Raw genomic sequence first — 18727 nt, forward strand, 5'->3', positions numbered from 1 at the left:
CCTCCCCCCTGCCAGTGAGTTAATTTCTATTCCAGAACCTCTACTGCTAGATACCAGTAGTTCATTTAGTCCCCACAACCAATCCCTGTGGCAGCTACTGCCATTACCTATAAAGAGACAAACTCAGGGAAGTTGAACTCAGCAAGGCCTTGTAAGTTGTAAGCTGGGTGTGGCTTTGCCCTGAGAGTGTGACGTGAATCACTGCACCACCAACCTTGAGAATCCCCAGTTTCTATTTTGCATGTGATGCAGCATGCTAAGCTTTTTGGTTGTTCCTGAATAGATTGTGACTCATGACTCATGACAATCTCACAGTTTCTAGGCTGACATCTTCCCAGGAGCAGCTCGTCTGTCCCGCTGCTGAGGGGTTGGAACTGTCTGTCTTTGAGTTGGCAGCCTGGGACCGAGCAGAGGCACCCTGGGCTCCTGTGTTCAAGTCAATAGATCTTTTCATTTAGTAGTGTCAATAACATCACCAGACATGGTTACGTATATACAGTCGAATCATCCAAGGAATTTTGGCTATTTCATAATATGACTATTTCTTTATAATGTTTTTCTTTGTATCTTTTTACATAGAAAACTTGTTTTGATAATATTAAACCATCACTAGGCTGTGTTTTATGGACAATCCATAGGACATTTTCCTAAATTAGATACTAAGATAGATAATAGGTTACTTGTTTGTAGCATACATAAAAGATGGGCAAGGCTTTACAAATAGAAGACACTGAAGCTTTCAGGGGTTGTTTGATGGATTTGGGCAGCCAGCCCTCGGGAAGCATGCTCATGCTAACTCAGTCCATGGCTACTTGACTCTCTAATCGAACCCTTGCTGACTAATGTGTAGCAAGTATGAAACAATTGCTGTTGGAAACTGGTGAGACATTTTATGCTTTTAAAATACTCTCTTAAAAAATAGCATATCCATTGTCACCATTTTGTCATAGACACTGCTTACTAATGTTGACTTTAAGGAAGAACTACTGGTAAATGACTTTTAATGAAAACAGTCACATGAAATTCTTGAGTGCGTAATATGTGACATATATTTCTCTGTGTCTCAAATTTCAGTTAATAATCTGTGATACTAAGTAATATCAATGATTCTAATTTAGTTCAAACTAACTTTTTTACTAATGGATGATGAACCTGTTTAGTGTATGCTGGGGATTTCAAAATGTTTGTATGAAAATGGCCTTAAAAAGGAGTGGTGTTTTTCCATAAACTCTTGAAGCCCCCTCACCTGTATATGTGCATGGCTTGTGCACATCTGGAAGCCTCGGGACATCCGTTAGAACCTGAGAAAATGAAGAGTAACCAGTGGGCAGTTTATTGGAAAGAATGATTGATAGAGGGACCAGTCATAATTTTGAGATTTCAAAAAGTGATTAGGGACAAGAAAATCCTATGTATAACCTTGTGAGCTGGTGTTGTCTCCTATGCCCAGAACAGTCTGTGAACATAATAGATAGGAGTAGGGATGGATGCCAAGCTAGTGAGTAAGAGTGCGGGCTCAGCCATTCTGCGTGGTTTGATTTCTGACTCTACTACTCAGCAGGTACCTAACTGTTCTTGACCCAGTTTAGCCATTGAAAAGGGCTTCCTTCTAGTGCCTTCTTCCTGGACTTCTTTGGAGGGTGAGTGGCGTGAACGTGTGTAAACCACTGGCAATAAGGAATAAGCTTCTGGAAGAAAATATGATCAACCTTCACTTTAATTCGAAAAGAACCAAATGGCATACACATGCAATCTTTGTGTCTCTCTCTATATTTGTCTCCTTTTCTCGAAATACCCCTGATAATATATACAATCTGTTTTATGCATTTGGAGATAAGAAAGCATAATTGGAATGGTACGTCTAGTATGGAGGGTAATTCAAATGCAATTTGTTGGTTATCAGATGACCTAGTAACTGTTACCTTTTTAGTAGGATGGTTCCTCATGAGAACATTGTTTGGTTCTATGTTCAGTATACGTAATAATGACAACTGACAAGTTTTGCTTTTTCAACAAGTTTATCACCTTGACAGGTGGCAACTTATGACTAGAGTCAGAATAACTTTATTTTCCTTTGAAGATCTTCTAGTTGATATGTTGGGGGTTCTTGCCAGCTACAGCATCACGGTCAAGGAGTTGAAGCTTTTATTCAGCATGCTTCGAGGAGAAAGTGGAATCTGGGTAAGCCGTGGGTCAGAGGGAACCCATCTGCACGTTCATACCAGTGGTGGCAGCTTACCTCCAGTGGGCCATTCGCTTGGGCTCACTCACGGAGACAGAATGTTCCTCTTAGAGAGTTGTTGAAATGATTGTGAATTAATTTCCCTTTGGTGAGAAAACAGGCCAGTGAGTAACATGCTCCAGTGGGTGCTACTGCTAAATCTGTATAGTGACTTTTCTTTATTGTATTGTCTCCTCAGCCCAGACATGCGGTAAAGTTATTATCAGTTCTTAATCAGATGCCACAAAGACACGGCCCCGATACATTTTTCAATTTCCCTGGGTGTAGTGCTGCGGTAAGTTTTTAATACATGCTTATTTTTCTGTTTTTAATATTTTATGGCAGGCCCATGAAGGAATCATCTGCACAGAATAGGGTGTGCCACTTGTGGAAAGACAGTGATGCATCTTTATCAGGAATACCCTGCAGTCTGAGTGCTGACCAGTTGACCACTTCTCCCCTCGACTCCCCACAGGCAGCTCCCAGGGGCAGCCAGTCCTCCTTCCCCAGCCTGGCCCTGGCAGCCTCTGGTTTCTACTGTACTTTCATAGTCTGGCCTTTTGTGGAAACAAGGTCACTGTTTAGGCCAGATTGACTAAAGATACAAATCCAGAGACCAGAGACTAGAGTGACAAATCTTATATAAGAAAGAGCTTTATACCAATAAGTAATTATTTATAAAAATAAAAATCCCAGCCCAGTCCAACTCAAGTCCATAAGTCCAATACTGGTCTATAAGTCCCTCTTCACGCAGCCACATGCACTGATGCAAAATGCAGGAATATCACAGGATGGTGGGTGCACAGTTGTGTGGATCCAAAGGTGGTGGCTCTGGCAGCAACCAGGGTCAGCCAGCAAGAAGGTGAAGGCAGAGAGAGAAGGGGAGGTTCCCAGGGCCTCCTTATGAGAAAGCCACGCCCACAAGGAGGCCCCATCAGGCTGTGGCCTGATTGACAGGTTGACTACCACCCCTACACTTTTATATATCTTCAAGTTGACATGAAATTATGTAACCACAACGGTCCTTTTTTCTTTCTTTTCCTTAAAAACGTTTCTTTTTAAATGAGTTCTACTGTTTTAGCTCTTCCTTTTATGTTTGTGGTTCTTGTATATGTGTGTGTGTTTTAGAGGAAGGTTCATATAAATGTAGAATTTCACTCGCATCTACTCTCACCATTGATGGAGGAGTCTATCCTTTCCACTTGGGATTGCCTTGGCACCTTCCTTGAAAATTCACTGTGTGCTTGTGGGTCTATTTCTAGACACTCTTCTGCCTCTTTCCATCACGAGACCAGTACCACATTGTTGCTGCTGAGGTAGCATTGCGTTGCTAACCGTAAGTTCAGAAGTCTGACCACCCACTGGATGGTTCCCAAAGTTAAGCTATCGGCTCCTGGAAAGAAACCCTGTGTGTGTCCCAGGAAGTTGGAACTGACTGGAGAGCAGCTGGTTTTGGTTCACAGTAGTTCTTAGAACCCTGCTCTTAGTTTTTAGGAAACAAACGATATTTTGGCTTTTTTTTTAGGTTATTTGTATTGACCATTGCTATATTCTCTGGAAAGCCTTTTGTGATTTTGCTTGTGCTGTGTTAAATATATTGAACAATTTGGGGAGAATAGATACCTTAGCATTATTGATCACTCCCTGCTGATTCTTTGATTTTTCTCAACATTTTGTAATTTTCAGCTTATAAACTTTCCATAAAATGCATTTAATCTATTCATAATATTCCATCATATTTGTTGCTAGTATATGAAATTGTAGTTGATTTTTTAATATTGACCTTGCATCCTAAGATGGTGTTACATTTACTGGTCCTAGCACATTTTTATTAGAGAACTTTTTACAGGGATGATTTTATCTGTAAGTAAAACCAGTTTTGCATCTTTTACAAATTTCATGCCCCCACCCCTGTTTTTATTGCTTTCTTGCATTGGCCAAATGATTCTCTTCATTTTCTCACTCAGCACTTATCATATCTTTGTGTTTAACTTTTCACAACATATCAGCTTCCTTCTGCCCTAACAACTTTTTTCAACAGTTCTTGGACTGAAGATCTTCAAGTCATACTGTTGTTGTCTTGGGGTCGGTCTGACTCCTAGTGGCCCTGTGCACAGCAGAGCACACGTGATGCAGCCCCGCATCATCTATTCGAGCTACTGGTGCAGTCGGTCTGTCAGTCAGTCTTGCTGAGAGCCCGTCCTCACTGGGACCCTTTATCCTTCCACACACAGTGTCCTTCCCCAGAGTTTGGTCTTTTCTGGTATCGTGTCCAAAGTATGGAGATGAAGTCTCTCCATCCTCACTTCCAAAGAGTATTCTGGATGCACTTCTTCTAAGGCAGATTTGTTTGTTTTTCTGGAAGTTCCAGTGTTTTGGTTTGCATCTCTCTAATAGCTAGCTAATGATCTCAAGTTTTTCTTCATATTTGTTGGCTAAATGAATGCATTCTTGTTCTCTGCCCACTTTTAAAAACTATTCTATTCTTTTTTTAAATTAATAAATCATTTTATTGGGGGCTCTTATAGCAATCCATACATCAATTGTATCAGACACATTTGTACATACGTTGCCATCATCATTTTCCAAACATTTTTTTTCTGCTTGAGCTCTGCTTTAGCTTCTCCTTTTTCCAGCCCCCACCCTCATGGATCCCTGACAAATCATAAGTTGTCACTATCTTCATGTCTTACACCGTCCTCTGTCTTCCCTCAGCCATGTTTCTGTTGTTCGCTCCCCTGGGTGCTTGGTGGTATGTGTTGATCATTTTCGTCGGTCCCCGTTTCTCCCACTTTCCCCTCTTTGTTCCCCCTACCCTCGTGGTATTGCTACTCCCATTACTATTCCTGAGGGGTTTACCAGTTTTTGATTTGGTTGTTTGGGTTTTTGTTGTTGCAGTGTTGAAGTTTCCTATATAGTTGAAAGATTAATCTCATGTTTGATAAATCCATGCCAAGATTTTTCTCCGAGACTGTAGGTTCTTCTTTTACTTTTTTGGTGAAATCTTTTCATGTAAATAAATGTTTTGAATTTAGGAGATGCCAGTTGTCTTCTGTTGCTCATTTTTAGTTATGTTTGATCATGTGTTCATATCCTATATTAGGACCCCTATGTTTATCCCTACTTATTCTTTGGTGATCTTTATGGTTTTAGCTTTTACATTTATGTCTTTGATCCATCTTGAGATGGTTTTGTATATGGTAAAAAATATGAATTCTGTTTCATTTTTTCTGTGTATGGATATCCATTTTGTCAGCACTGTTTGTTAAAGAAACCCCCTCTTTCTTGTTTAATGGATTTTAACTCTCAGTTGAAGGTCATCTGTCACAGGTAGATGGACTTCTGGGTTTTCAGTTCTGTTCCATTGGTCAGTGTCTGATGTTGTACCAGCACTAGGCTGTTTTGACTAGCATGGCTGTGCACTAGGTTTTGAGATTGGGGTGTGAGCAGCCTTCAGCTTTGTTCTTCTTTAACAGTGCTTCTTTATCTGGGATCTCTTTTCTTTTTGTATAAAGTTGGCAAATTGTTTTTCCATCTCTTTACAAAGAGTGATGATAGCCTGTGGGTCAGGTCTGCATTATATCTGGAGATCAGTCTTCCTGTCCATTAGCAAGGCATGTTCTTTGGGTTTCTTGGTTTCTTGCAATAGTGTTTTGTGGTTTTCTTTTTATAGGTCTGCCTGGTGTATCTTTGGTTAGATTTGTTCCTAAGTTTTTCATCTTTTAGGTAACTATTATAAATTAGAACTATATTCCTGACTTCCTTTTAAAATTTCCCTTTGCCACTGTAGAGGAATCCAGCTGATCGTTGTATGTTGCTCTTGTACTCTCACTCTGCTGAACCCTTCTACTTGTCACAGTAGTTTTATTGTGGAGTCCGTGGCATTTTTAAAATTAGGGTAGTATAAATTGCAAACAGGGGTAGTTTTACTATTTTTTCAATCAAGTCGGTTGCCTTTTAGTTCCCCTTTTGTCTTAGTGTTAAGTTGTGTGGCTAGCACTTCTTATATAATGCTGGTTCTTGCTCACAAGGGGAATGTTGTTGTAGGTCTCTATGTTGAGAATAATGTTGGCTGTTCATTTTGTATATGTGCCTTTAGTTATGTTGAGGAATTTCCCTTGCACCTCTTTTATTGAGTGCTTTTATCAGGAAGGAGCACTGGAGTTGATAGATTTTCTGCAACAATTGATATGATAATGTGCTCCCCCCTTCATTTTTTTCATGTGGCAGATTATGTTGAACTATCCTTGCATGCCTGTAAGTCTTGTGTAAGTCTTGCTTGATCAAGATGCATTCTTTTAAAAACATGTTGCTCGATTCTATTGGTTAGGATTTTACTGAGAAATTTTGCTTCTGTGCTCATGAAGGATATTGGCTTATACTTTTCTTTTTTAGTGGTATCTTTGCCTTTTTTGATGTCCAAATTGTGCTTGCTTCATAGAATGAGTTGGGGAGTACCCCACCCCTTTGTATACTTGGAATAGCATGATCAGAATTGGTGTCAGCTCTTCTCTGAATGTTTGGTCACTTTCGCCAATGAAGTCTTACTGGGCTTTTTTGTAGGCAACATACCATCTCTATCGTTAGTAAATCAGTACTTTTTCTTAACACAGTCACACCAATTTTTCCTCTCTGTTGTCCAACTGAAGGATTTTAAAAACACGGAGTCAGTTCCTATGTCAGCACTCCCTACTGTTGCTTGCCACTTCCCTTAGGAGCCCGGGGGTCATAGTCTTGCAGGCACACCCGTACCTCCTGGGGTGATAACCAGCTGCCATGGAGCCCCCCCCAACTCACAGTGGTCCTGTTAGAGGGAGTAGACTTGCTCTGGGGCTTCCAAGGGACTCTGATGTTGCTTTCAGGACTGCTAATCTCAAGGTTGGTGGTTCAGACCTTCCAGCCATTCTGCAGAAGAATGATGGGTCTGTTTGCTCTTGTATAGATGTACATCTTCAGAAGCCCTATGCAGCGTCCCAGTGAGTCAGAATGGAATCGATGGCACTGCGTTTGGTTTTAATCTGTATGGATTTTCTCTTGCAGAATGAATGATGGGTTCAAACCACTGACCTTTCAGTTAGCTGAACAAACTGCTGCACTACCAGGGCTCTTTCTCTTAACGGGCAGACAGATGCAAAAACAACTCATTATAATAAGAGGCCTACGTGCTTTTGTAGGTTCTGTTTCTGGGATGCTGGGGGAAAACAGTGAACAGGGTCACTTAAGATTGCGTGAAGTTTAAGAAGAGGCACATCACTAACCTGGTCCCCTGTGTTGGGAGCTTGGTGAAGCACAGTGTTTTGCATGGACATATAAGTGTCAGTACACGAAAATGAACTGGGGCCGAGCACATGAACAACACATGCAGTAGAGCAGCTGTTGCCTTTATCAGCCCTTGGGCCTTGTGTCAGAATGCAGAATTGGAAAGCTTGCTGGAGCCCAGAGCAAGTTGGAAGAATCTTGTATAACTTCAAGAAATTGGAATTTTATTCTGTAGGGTAAGGATTTTTAAAACATGAAAGGTACTTGTTAGATTTGAGAAAGACCATTATCAGTAAAAGGAAGGCTTGTATGGGAAATTGCTCACTTATAAAATCAAAATGGATAATGGCCATTTAGGTACAGCTATCTTGGGTCTCTCCATATTCACTCTGGTGTTTCTTGATATCCAGCAGTCAACCACTCTTACACCTGGCCCTTAGGATAGCTGGATTTGTCAGAACCTGATGATGGTGCTGAGCCATTTTCCCCCCATCAAATGTTTCTGAGTAATTTTTAATTAAATATTTCAAGATTTAAGTTTCTGATTAATAGCATCCTTTTCACTTCTGTTTCAGTATTGTGAACATGATGAGCTTAGTCTCTCAGGACTTTTATTTTTTTTCACTGTTGATTTTGTTAACAGTTTCTAGCATAGTTGTTTTCCGCTTTTAAGCGACCATTCTCATTTAACCAAATGGAATTGGTCCAAAAGTTTATGGAAAAACTGCACTGTCTTTTAATTCTAGTTTTTCACCAACTCTTTGAAGTCCCAGGTATTAGTGAAAACCTACCATAAACTATAGACCCCGGACAATACTGAGCATATTTAGATTTGAGAAAGGGATTTTATGTTGGTGAAACTTCAGGGGAAATTCTTTTAGTCCAGAAAGCAGTGTCAAACCTTCTAATAAAGCTTAAGTCACTGAACCTCAGAAGTATAGTGCTTCTGTGTCAATGAATAATACTCAGTTTTATTCTAATGAGACCACATTTTCTGTTTTTCATATGAAGGAGGATTCAAGAATTCAGTGGAAATATGGAATTGAAGTATAATGGGCTCTTTCCATGGACTTTTTGAAGCTCCATTATTGGATTAAGATTTTCTGATATTTATAATGTGACTTTCTCAACATGGATAAACCACATCTGACCTTAGTTATGATCAATTAGCTTTAACTGATACCTTTGTGTCTGTTTTTATTTCTTTGCAGGCAATCGCATTGCCTCCTATTGCAAAGTGGCCTTATCAGAATGGCTTCACCCTAAACACTTGGTTTCGTATGGATCCATTAAATAATATCAATGTTGATAAGGATAAGCCTTATCTATATTGGTAAGTGTTTTTAATTACTTCAGCTTTGCAAAGATAAAGTGTATTATCAAGGGAATTATTAAAGAGAAGATACCTGTGTGTGTACATAGAGGTATATGTGCACACGGGGCCTTCAAAATGTTTGTGGGAAAACTGAAATGAAAAGATAATGGGATTTTTTTCATGAACTCTTTGAAGGCCCCTCATATAATTACAAAGATACAGTTAAATAACATTTTCTATTAATCCTGGTGGCATAATGGGTTACAAGTTGGGCTGTTGCCTGCAAGGTCAGCAGTTCAAATCTACCAGCCTCTCCACGGGTGAAAGATGAGGCTTTCTGCTCCCATAAGATTTACAGCCTTGGAAACCCATTGGGACAGTTCTACTCTGTCCCACAGGGCTGCTGTGAGTTGGAATCAACTCAATCCATGGCAGTGAGTTTGGGGATTGCGTTTAAGAGCCCACATCACTCTTTATCCAGTTACCATCCAGCAGTCCAGATAGCACACCGTGCTTCTTCAAACTTTAGTCGAGCTTGTCGTGGGTTCTGAGTGAAGGCAAGGAGCAGGCTTTGCCTCTGTGCTTGGTTCATCCTGTGGCCAACTGAGATACACTTTTAAAAATAATAACACCAGGAAAGAAATGATAATCAGATAAGGCTAACTATTTGGTGGACAAGTAGTGGAGTGGTTAGATCTGTAATGAAGAGAACTTGGTAATTGGTGTGCCCAGAACTGATCATGAACAGAGCTGTTAGTGACCACAGCCAGCACTCTCGCCCACCTCTCATGTGTTAGGAGAGTCATAGTACCTATCTTGTATGTTTTAATCAAAGACTGTATCAAAAGCTCTTAGAAGAATGACTGGCTCAGAATGGGGAGTGCCAACAGAAAAAAATAGTGAACTGCTATGTTTGCCGGTCAACTTAACGATGAACGCTTGTCTGTGGATAATAACGGTCAGTTTCATTGTCTCCCTGATCACCAGAAGTTCACACTTTTGCTGGATCAGCTAGAGTATTTTCCAACCTTGTCTGTTGGTTATTTTTTTCATTTTCACTTTAGTAGAATATGAGAGCATGTTGCTTTTGGTAACAGGAGCTGTGTGGCAGGGAGTTGTCTGCATTTGCTAATTGCTTCAAGGTAGAGGACATCTGCTTGCCAGGCATTTGATGGCCATCAATCTGTACACATGCTCTCCTGACCTTTTCAAGATGAAGATTTAAAAGGGCTCTAGCGTCTTCTAGATCCCTGCTGTATGTTTATTTTCTTTCAGTTCATGGAAGTTTTTCAGGTCGCAGTCTACATCTGGTATGTGTAATAGACCTCTTCTACTGAGCAGGCGATTTCTCCTGTCTGATGGTGGTTATTGGCTGGTGGAGACTATCTGTTTTTGTTTTCCTTTCAGTTTTCGCACGAGCAAAGGGGTTGGTTACTCTGCTCATTTCGTCGGTAACTGTTTAATAGTTACATCCCTCAAATCCAAAGGAAAAGGCTTTCAGCACTGTGTGAAGTATGATTTTCAGCCACGCAAGGTAAGTAAATTGAAGTCTTTGGGAATGGTGCTGTCATTTCTTAATGCCGTTATTACAGAAAAACCACAGAAGTGTGTCTCTTATAAACAGGAGTCTAATTTTTCCTAACAGCTCAGGAGGCAAGAAGTCTGAATTCAAGGGAAGGTGCTCTCTTCGTTGGCTTTGGGGGCAGGCCCTGTCTCTTTCCAGCTGTGGTTTTCCCGGCGCTCTTCATGTGCTGTCACATGACTTGCCACGGCACCCCGGGTTAAAGGGCGGCTTGATAAACTGCAGCAACAGTGGTTTAAACCCACCAGCTTGGGAGAAAGAAGAGGGTGGGTGTTTTTGCAGAGATTTACAATCTCAGAAATGCTGCGGAGGGTTGCTATGAGTCTGAACTCTCTGGCAGTGGGCTTCGTTTTGCGTTTGGTTTGGTGCATCCTTCTGATTGCTTTAAGATGCACCCTGCACTGATATGGTCCTCTTAGCATAAAGAAAATGCTCGTCCCACATGCAGCCCCATGCACTCGTGTAAGGGTGAGGGGTTTGCAAAACATTAATTGTTGGGGACACGATTCATTCCATAGCAGGGAGGAATGTCTTCCTCTCTCTTGCTCTTCTCTTTTTGTTTGCTTTTTGCCTTATGGTCTCATTGTGCTTTGTTCATATTGAAGAAAGTATTCGTTTAGGTGATATTTTCAAATACATTTTTTTGTATTTCATGTGATTGTAATGAAAAATCTGTGTTGTCTCGTCAAGGGATAGGAGTGCAAAGGGGTTTCAAAAATTTCATGGCACAGTTAGCAAACCCCAAACCAGACTTGCTGCCATCGAACCCATGTTGACTCATAGTGACCCTGTAGGACTACAGCATCTGTTAATGCCATTCCCAGGCTCCCTTGGAAGTCACCTTGTGTAGTAGTATTTCAAATTAACAATAGTTTTAAAAATATATTTTTGGAAAATAGTTTTCAAAGGAATGATTCTACATAAATTTCTATGTTACAATGGAGATCCTTATTTTTGATACAAATCCTGACATTTTATTGTACTCTAGGTGAAAATTTGCACAGCAAATCCACTTCCTATTCAACAATTTATACACTAATTGTGTCATGATATCGATCCTCACAATTTGTCAGTACCCTTTCCCTACCCTGCCTTCCCCGTACCCATCCCCACAGCTTCCCTGCTCCTCTTTACCTCTCTCCTTTGGCTTTGGGCAAATGCTGCTTATTGGGTTTCCTATAGTTGATGGACCTAAGGTACCACACTCCTCACTGGAGTTCCTGTTCATTTTATCAGCCCACCTAGTATTTGGCTGACTAGTAGGAATGGCTTCTGTTCCTGTTTAAAAGGGTGTTTTAGGGCTATAGTCTCAGGGGATCCTCCAGCCTGTTTTAGACCAGAAAGTCTGGTCTCTTATAAATATGAGTTTTGTTTTATGTTTTCCCTCCCATTCTCTCTGGTACCTTCTATTGTGTCCTGGTCAGAATGGCCAGTAGTGGTAGCTTGGGATCATCTAGAATTTCTGGTCTCTGGTTAGAAAGGCTGTGGTTTATGGAATAATAATTACTTCTGTGAGACTTAGTTTGTCCTCATTCTTCATTGCTTCAGATGAGAAGAGACAAATAGGTGTATATTAGATGACCACTCAGGTGTTTAAGATCCCAGACACTAATCACCAAATCAGCATATACAACATTAATTTTATGTACTTATTATGCCCATTAACCTACATGTCTCCTAAGATTATTATGGTCCTCCATTTTCAGGCTTTGTAACTGAGTCGCATAAGCCATATGGCTATGTATATCTAAGAAGTTTTCGTAACTATGCCCATAAGTGCTCTATTTATGTACATACACACATGTATTCATGTGTGTACACATATACAACACATACGAAAATATATATACAAATGCCCACAACTGTACCTGTGTATGCATTTTCTTATGCTTCACACACCCTCCCATACCTACATAGATTACTTACCTACCTATGTAAATACTCACAAAATTATGATTGTTATTGCTGTTGTTGAAAAATTGTGAAGGGCCTTCAAAGTTTTTTTCACAAACATTTGAAGCTCACATGTATATGTTGTACCCTTGACCTCTGAGTTGATCCTGACTTATAATGAGCATATAGGACAGAGTCGAACTACATCTTTGAGTTTTCAAGGTTATAAATTTTTCAAGAACAGAAAAGATTTTTTTACTCCTGTGGAGAGGCTGGTGGATTTGAACTGCTGACCCAACTAGTGATCTGCTACACTACCAGGGCTCCTATGTTATTATAACATTTTATCATAGTTGTCTGTGTCTTCATTTACCTGGATCATGAGCTGACTTATTCTGTACTGTGAATTGCCTTTCTCGCCACCAGAATCCATAGGGGCCTGCAATTTAGAAAGGATCCCTGATGGCTCAGTTGATTAAGTGATTTCCTCTCCCTCCCTGTTCCATCTCTGTTAACCATCAAAGAGTGTTGCTTTCTGTGTGTAAACCTAGTCTGGACTTTTCATAAAAGTGGTATCATACGATATTTCCCCTTTGTGATTGGATTTTTTCCCATACAGAATAATCCCCTCAGTGATCACGCTGAGATGTCTCATAAACTCATCATTTTTCTTTTATCATTATGTAGTGTTTTATTACATGTATGTGCTGTTTTTTGTTTACACACTTAATAATCTCAAGTTGTTTCCATCTGTTTGCTTTTTTGAGTAATGCTTCCATGGGCATGGTTGTGCATTTGTCTATTTGTGTCACTGTTCTTGCTTCTCTAAGATATATAACTAATAGTGGGATGACTGGATCATGTGGTATATCTATTTCTAGATTCTTTAGGGTGTACCACACTGTTTTCTTTAGAGATTGTATCATGTTTTTCAACCACACCAGCAGTGTATTTGAGTTCTAATCTTCTTACAAGCTTGCCAACAATTGCTGTTCTCTGTTTTTAATTTTTTAATCAGTGAGGTATGGATCTTGTTTCCTTTTCCTTCAAGTAGATATCCATTTTTTGCCAGCACCATTTGTTATAGAGCCCATCTTTCCTCAACGGAATGGACTTTAACCATTGATCCAAGATCAGCTTTCCATAGCTTGATGGGCTTACTTCTGGCTTCTCATTTCTATTCCATTCATCTTTGTGCCTGCTGCTGTACTGGTATCACGGTGTTCTTACTACTGTGGCTGTATAGTAAACTTGGAGATTGGGAAGTGTGAGACCTCTACTCTGTTCTTCATCTTCAAGATTGCTGTAGCTGTCCAGGGCCTCTTTTCTTTCAATACTCAGTTGGAAATGAGTTTTTTCCATTTTATTAAAGAGTGTTGTTGGAATTTGGATTGGGATTACGTTGTATCTATGGATTTGGGTAATATTTGCATCTTCACAGTGTTAACTCTTCCAATCCGATAGTGCGGTATGCTTTTTCATTTATGAAGGTCTCTGTTTTTTGTTGTAGTGTTTATACTTTTCTTTAATGCCTCTGGTTAGATTTACTCCCAGGTATTTTATCCTTTGGGGAGAGGGGCAGGCTGCTATTGTGAATGGTATTGTTTTCTTTCTTTTCTTTTGGGTGTTCTTTTTGTAGAGAAATCCAGTCAAGTTTTATATGCAGATTTTGAACCCTGTCACTTTACTCTTAAGCTCTGTATTAGTTCCAGTCATTTCGTGAGGCATACCTGGGCTTTCTATGTACAGGGTCCTGCCAGCTGCAGACATTTTTCTTGTCTCTTGTGTATTTCCATGTGCTGTTTCCCTTCTTGTTTCACTGACTGGAGTGGGGGTTCTTTTCAGTGTCGACTGTGAGTGGTGACCGTGGACACCCTTGCCATGTTCCTGTTGCGAAAAGTAGTTTGTTCAATATCTCCCCACTGAGAATCAAGCTGGCTATTGGCTTTGTGTATCTGTCTTTAAAATGGTGAGGAGCTTTCCTTCTATTCTTGTTTTGGTGAAAGTTCTTTTTTATCCAAAAAGAATGTACATTTTATCAATGCCATTTCTACATGGCTTGAAATGATCATGAGATTCTTCTCCTTTGTTTTTTTTTTAATGTGGTGAATTATATTGACTGATTTTATAGTCTTAAACTGTTCTTGCATCCCTGGTATGAGTCCTACCTAATTGTGTTATATTATTAGTTTGATATGCTGTCGAGTTCTGTTGTCTAGAAATTTGTTGAGCACTTTTGCATCTGAATTCATGAGGGCTAATTTCCATTCTTTAATTTTTGGTGGTATATTTGCCTCTCAGACTTTTATGTAAATGCTGTTGCTCTCCTCCAGGCATTCTGATCCATCAGGGTGGAGATGGATCCCACGCAGAACTTGAATCTTAATGGGAACTGGTTACAATTACAGTTGCTTAGAATCACAGTGTTCATGTTAGGAATATATATCTTAAACAAATGATCTTGGTAATAATTCTCATCAGACAAGTTTAGGAGAGATTTAAAGAGTAAAAATAAGAAAAGATAGATGTTCCAAACCAAATGAAATTATCATTAACCATGAAGAAGCAATTTAACACATGTTCTTATTCCTTTCTGCGTTTATACTATTAGCTTTTGAAACATCCATCTCCATTTGTTACTGTTCACTATGTATGAGTGAGGCTAAGGGACTGAGGGGAACATGGCCAGGAGGGAGGTGGGTTCTCAAAAGCCAAAGATTCTAACAGGCCTTGAAAATCCTAAAGTTTTACCACTTCTTCACAAACAAGACCTTTCATATCTCCTCTTCCGAAGTCTGGATCAGAAACACATTCTTGAATGGGTGGCTCATCCCATGTTAGCCCTGTCTCTTCCCCAGTAGCTTTCCCAGAACCACCACCCTCACCAGGAAGCTCTGTGAGTTTTCCCGTTTCCAGCTTGGCCTTCTTCAGCATTTTTTAGATAAATAGATAGGCAAGTCCTTTCTCAGTCTTCCCTGTTGCTGTCTGGAATCAATTTAATCATTGGCACCTCTTGGGTCATAGGTTCTATCATTTCTTCTAGATTTAGTGGACCTGTTGTCACGGAGCAAAAGCAGTATCCTAAGTCTGATCATTAGGTTTTGTAGTGAAACCAACACAGAGCAGAAGAAGCATACAGCCATTGGTAGGCTTGACATCATCCTGAAGTTTCAGTCATGGCCTGCCATTCTTTGACACTTTGTCATTGGTATGATACATGCCACGGAAGTTGAACAGGCTGTGTTTGCCCTGCACTTTCTCACTAATTAGCTGGACTCTTCCAAATGCAACTTTATCATTCTCAGACCAGCAACACTCACTTCAGAAACAAGGCCCTAGTAACTGGGAAGATTCTCAGTATTTCTTGTATTGAACATAACTGGCACATTCACATTATACCAATCTTTCTTAGGAGCTGGATCAACCACTTTCTTTTTCTTTACTTCATTTTTACCACCTGATTACTAGCCGCCCTGGTGCTGCCCAGGGTGCCAGAAGGGCAAACATCCTGTGTTTGATGGCACTTTTTTGTTACTCAGAATACATTCATTCTCTTCAGTCATCTTTTAAAATATAAAAATTCTAGATATGTGTTAAGTTGCTACTGGCCTTTACAATAAGAAATTTACTTTCTTTGAATAGAAATCTTCATTTTAAAACTTTGCTGCCCACTTACAACACTTACTAGTTGTCTGACATTGTGGAAGTGAATGTAAATCATTAGCATAAATTACATGACAGTCAATGAAGAATCCATGTTAGTTGCTCTTGGTAATTTTATAAATATCATATCATGCTTTCTCGTCTTTATTTGCATTCTCTATCCTCATATTGTAATATTTAACTTATAATTTTTTACTATAGATATTTTTTCTGGTTTCTGTTGCTACCCTGCCTTTATAAATATGTTTTGACATGCATAGTGTCAAGATTTGATGTCACCTTGAAGACTAAGGTGTGTTTGACGCAGCCATGGTACTGCAATCTCCTACGTAAGTTGGATATTGTATAAAGAAGACTGAAGGAGAAAGGATGCGTGTGAAATGTGGTGTTGGTGAAGAATATTAAAACTACTATGCTAGGAGAACAAATAAATCTGCCCTGGAAGAAGCATAACTAGGAGGCTTCTTAAAAGTGAGGGTGGCAAGACTTTGTGTCAAACACTGTGGACCTTTTGTGAATATCCCTGGAGAAGGACGTCTCCTTGCTCGGTGAAGATGAGGAAGACCCTCAAGGAGAGGGCTTGGCATCCTGATTACAACCATGGGCCCAGACTGTGAGGATGGTGCAGGAGGGGAAGTGTTTCCTTCTTTTGGACTGGGGCCAGTGTGAGTTGGGCTCAATCAGACAGCACCTAACCATAGGAGCGGTGTCCAATTTGTGTTCATTTCCCTTAGTTCAGAAATAGCAAGTGAGGGAAAAAAATCAAGTTAAAAATCAGTTATATTGAATCACTGAAAAACCCACTTAAGGTCTCTCATTTGTAGAGTATATCTAAGGAGTTTCCAAAAGGTCATGAAAACACCCATTACCTTTTAATTCCATTTTCCTCAGAATGTTTTGAAGTGCGCCCACCCCAACACCCTCCTTCCCGCACCTTCACCCCCACATAGTGCCCAGGGAAGAAAAAAATGCTAAGCTTCTGAAAATTGAGAGAGGCTTCAAAACCTTTGTTGAATAAAAGGAAACCGCCTTTTCTAAATCAGTGCTTGCACTTGCTTTTAGCATCCCAACACGTAACCCATTTTGCTATTGGTCGGTGTCTGACTCATCGTGACTATATATATAGGACAGAGTAGAACTACCCCATGGGGTTTCCAAGACTGTAAGTCTTTATGGGTCGAAGAGTGTCTGATGGGTTTGAACCATAGCCCAATGCCTAACTCACTGCACCCCCTTAGCTTCTAAACTACAACGATGATCATTTTTCTTTGTGGTTAAAAATTATTTGAATAATTATTAACCCCCCAAATTTTAAAGGCCAACTTCCCCCAGGGTTGTCTCTTACAGGTTCCTTTTTCAGTATGTCTCTTGCCCATTTCTTTTCCTAAACCCACACTCTTGTGCTTTGTTAATTGGTACCAGGACCTGACTCCCCCAGTCCTTACTCAGTTACCCCCGTTCACTCGCCAGCCTAACCTTGAGTGCCCTAGAGCCCCATCAGCACTGTCTTCTTCTCTGCAGACCTTCAGATGGCCATGACTTTGTTCTGCTTCCACACCTGTGCTTCAGGAATCCCCAGGCTTTGTAATAGGTTGTGGGTTTGTTTCTCCGAGGGAGTCGTTGCTTGGCATTACCATATGCTTTTAGAAGCCGGTGTGTGGAGTGAATAAATGACTTTGAAGATGAAATAACCACAATTTGAGCAGGAAAAGATCTTATGAGGAAATACATGGAAGGCAGCAGTATAAAAAGTTTAGTTTGTAATGTCTTATATATGTGTGTGCCAAATGTGTCTATAGAGTTGTCTTTCCTTGTTATTATGCATCCCTATTAATCCACAATATTCATACGTGATCCATAAAGTAGACGTTCTCACTGCCCCCTTTTTAGAGGTGGAAATAGTCACCCAGGGACATCAAATTGGTGGCCAGAAATCAGGGAGCTAGCAAACTGGGGCACTAGTTCAACTCCGGGTGAATGTGAAATTCTCCCTGCTGAGTGCACTGACTCACCTGGGCCATAACCGTTCCATCTCAAGTAATATGTGTTGAATGGGTGCTTTTCTGTGCTACATATGTTGATAAGTTTAGATCATATAGGATTCTTTCTCTTAAAACTGTTTTGGGCAGGAAGTGTTTGCTTTTTCAGAATTTGAATTCTCTACTCCAGTCTTTAAAAAAAAATCATTTTATTGGGGGCTTGTACGTCTCATCACAGTCCATACATCCATTCATTGTATCAAGAAAATTTGTACATTTGTTGCTATCATCATTTTCAAAACATTTTCTTTCTACTTGAGCCCTAGGTATCAGCTCCTCTTTCTTACCCCATCCCCCTTCCTCCTCCTTCCCTCATGAATCCTTGATAATTAATATATATTATTATTATTTCAAGTCTTACACTGACTATTGTCTCCCTTCACCCACTTTTCTGTTGTCTGCCCCCAGGGAGGGGGTTATGTGTAGAGCCTTGTGATTGGTTCTCCCTTTCTACCCCTACCTTCCCCCAACCCTCCTGGTATCGCCACTCTCATTATTGACCCTGAGGGGTTTATCTGTCCTGGATTTGCTGTGTTTCCAGCTCTTACCTGTACCAGTGCACATCCTCTGGTCTAGCCCAATTTGTAAGGTAGAATTGGAATCGTGATAGTGGGTCGGGGGTGGGGGGAGCATTAAAGAACTAGAGGAAAGTTGTATGTTTCATCGGTTCTATCCTGCACCCTGACTGACTCATCTCCTCCCCACGGTCCTTCTGTAAGGGGATGTCCAATTGCCTACAGATGGGCTTTGGGTCT

The 18727-nt window shown here is 40.3% G+C and overlaps 1 protein-coding gene across 1 annotated transcript in view; it reads left to right on the plus strand.

The window, feature by feature from the left end:
• Nucleotides 1–18727, plus strand: part of NBEA (neurobeachin) — a 465975-nt gene that overhangs the window by 29773 nt on the left and 417475 nt on the right. Inside the window, exons 3-6 of the mRNA XM_045294000.1 lie at nucleotides 2081–2181; nucleotides 2421–2516; nucleotides 8692–8813; nucleotides 10203–10329. Of these exons, the coding sequence (XP_045149935.1) occupies nucleotides 2081–2181; nucleotides 2421–2516; nucleotides 8692–8813; nucleotides 10203–10329 (446 nt within the window). The remainder of the gene's footprint in view (nucleotides 1–2080; nucleotides 2182–2420; nucleotides 2517–8691; nucleotides 8814–10202; nucleotides 10330–18727) is intronic.

The sequence above is a fragment of the Echinops telfairi genome, unplaced genomic scaffold, assembly GCF_000313985.2.
Source record: "Echinops telfairi isolate 266 unplaced genomic scaffold, ASM31398v2 ScPeMD7_2565;HRSCAF=3150, whole genome shotgun sequence".
In the NCBI taxonomy this organism is placed as follows: Eukaryota; Metazoa; Chordata; class Mammalia; order Afrosoricida; family Tenrecidae; genus Echinops; species Echinops telfairi.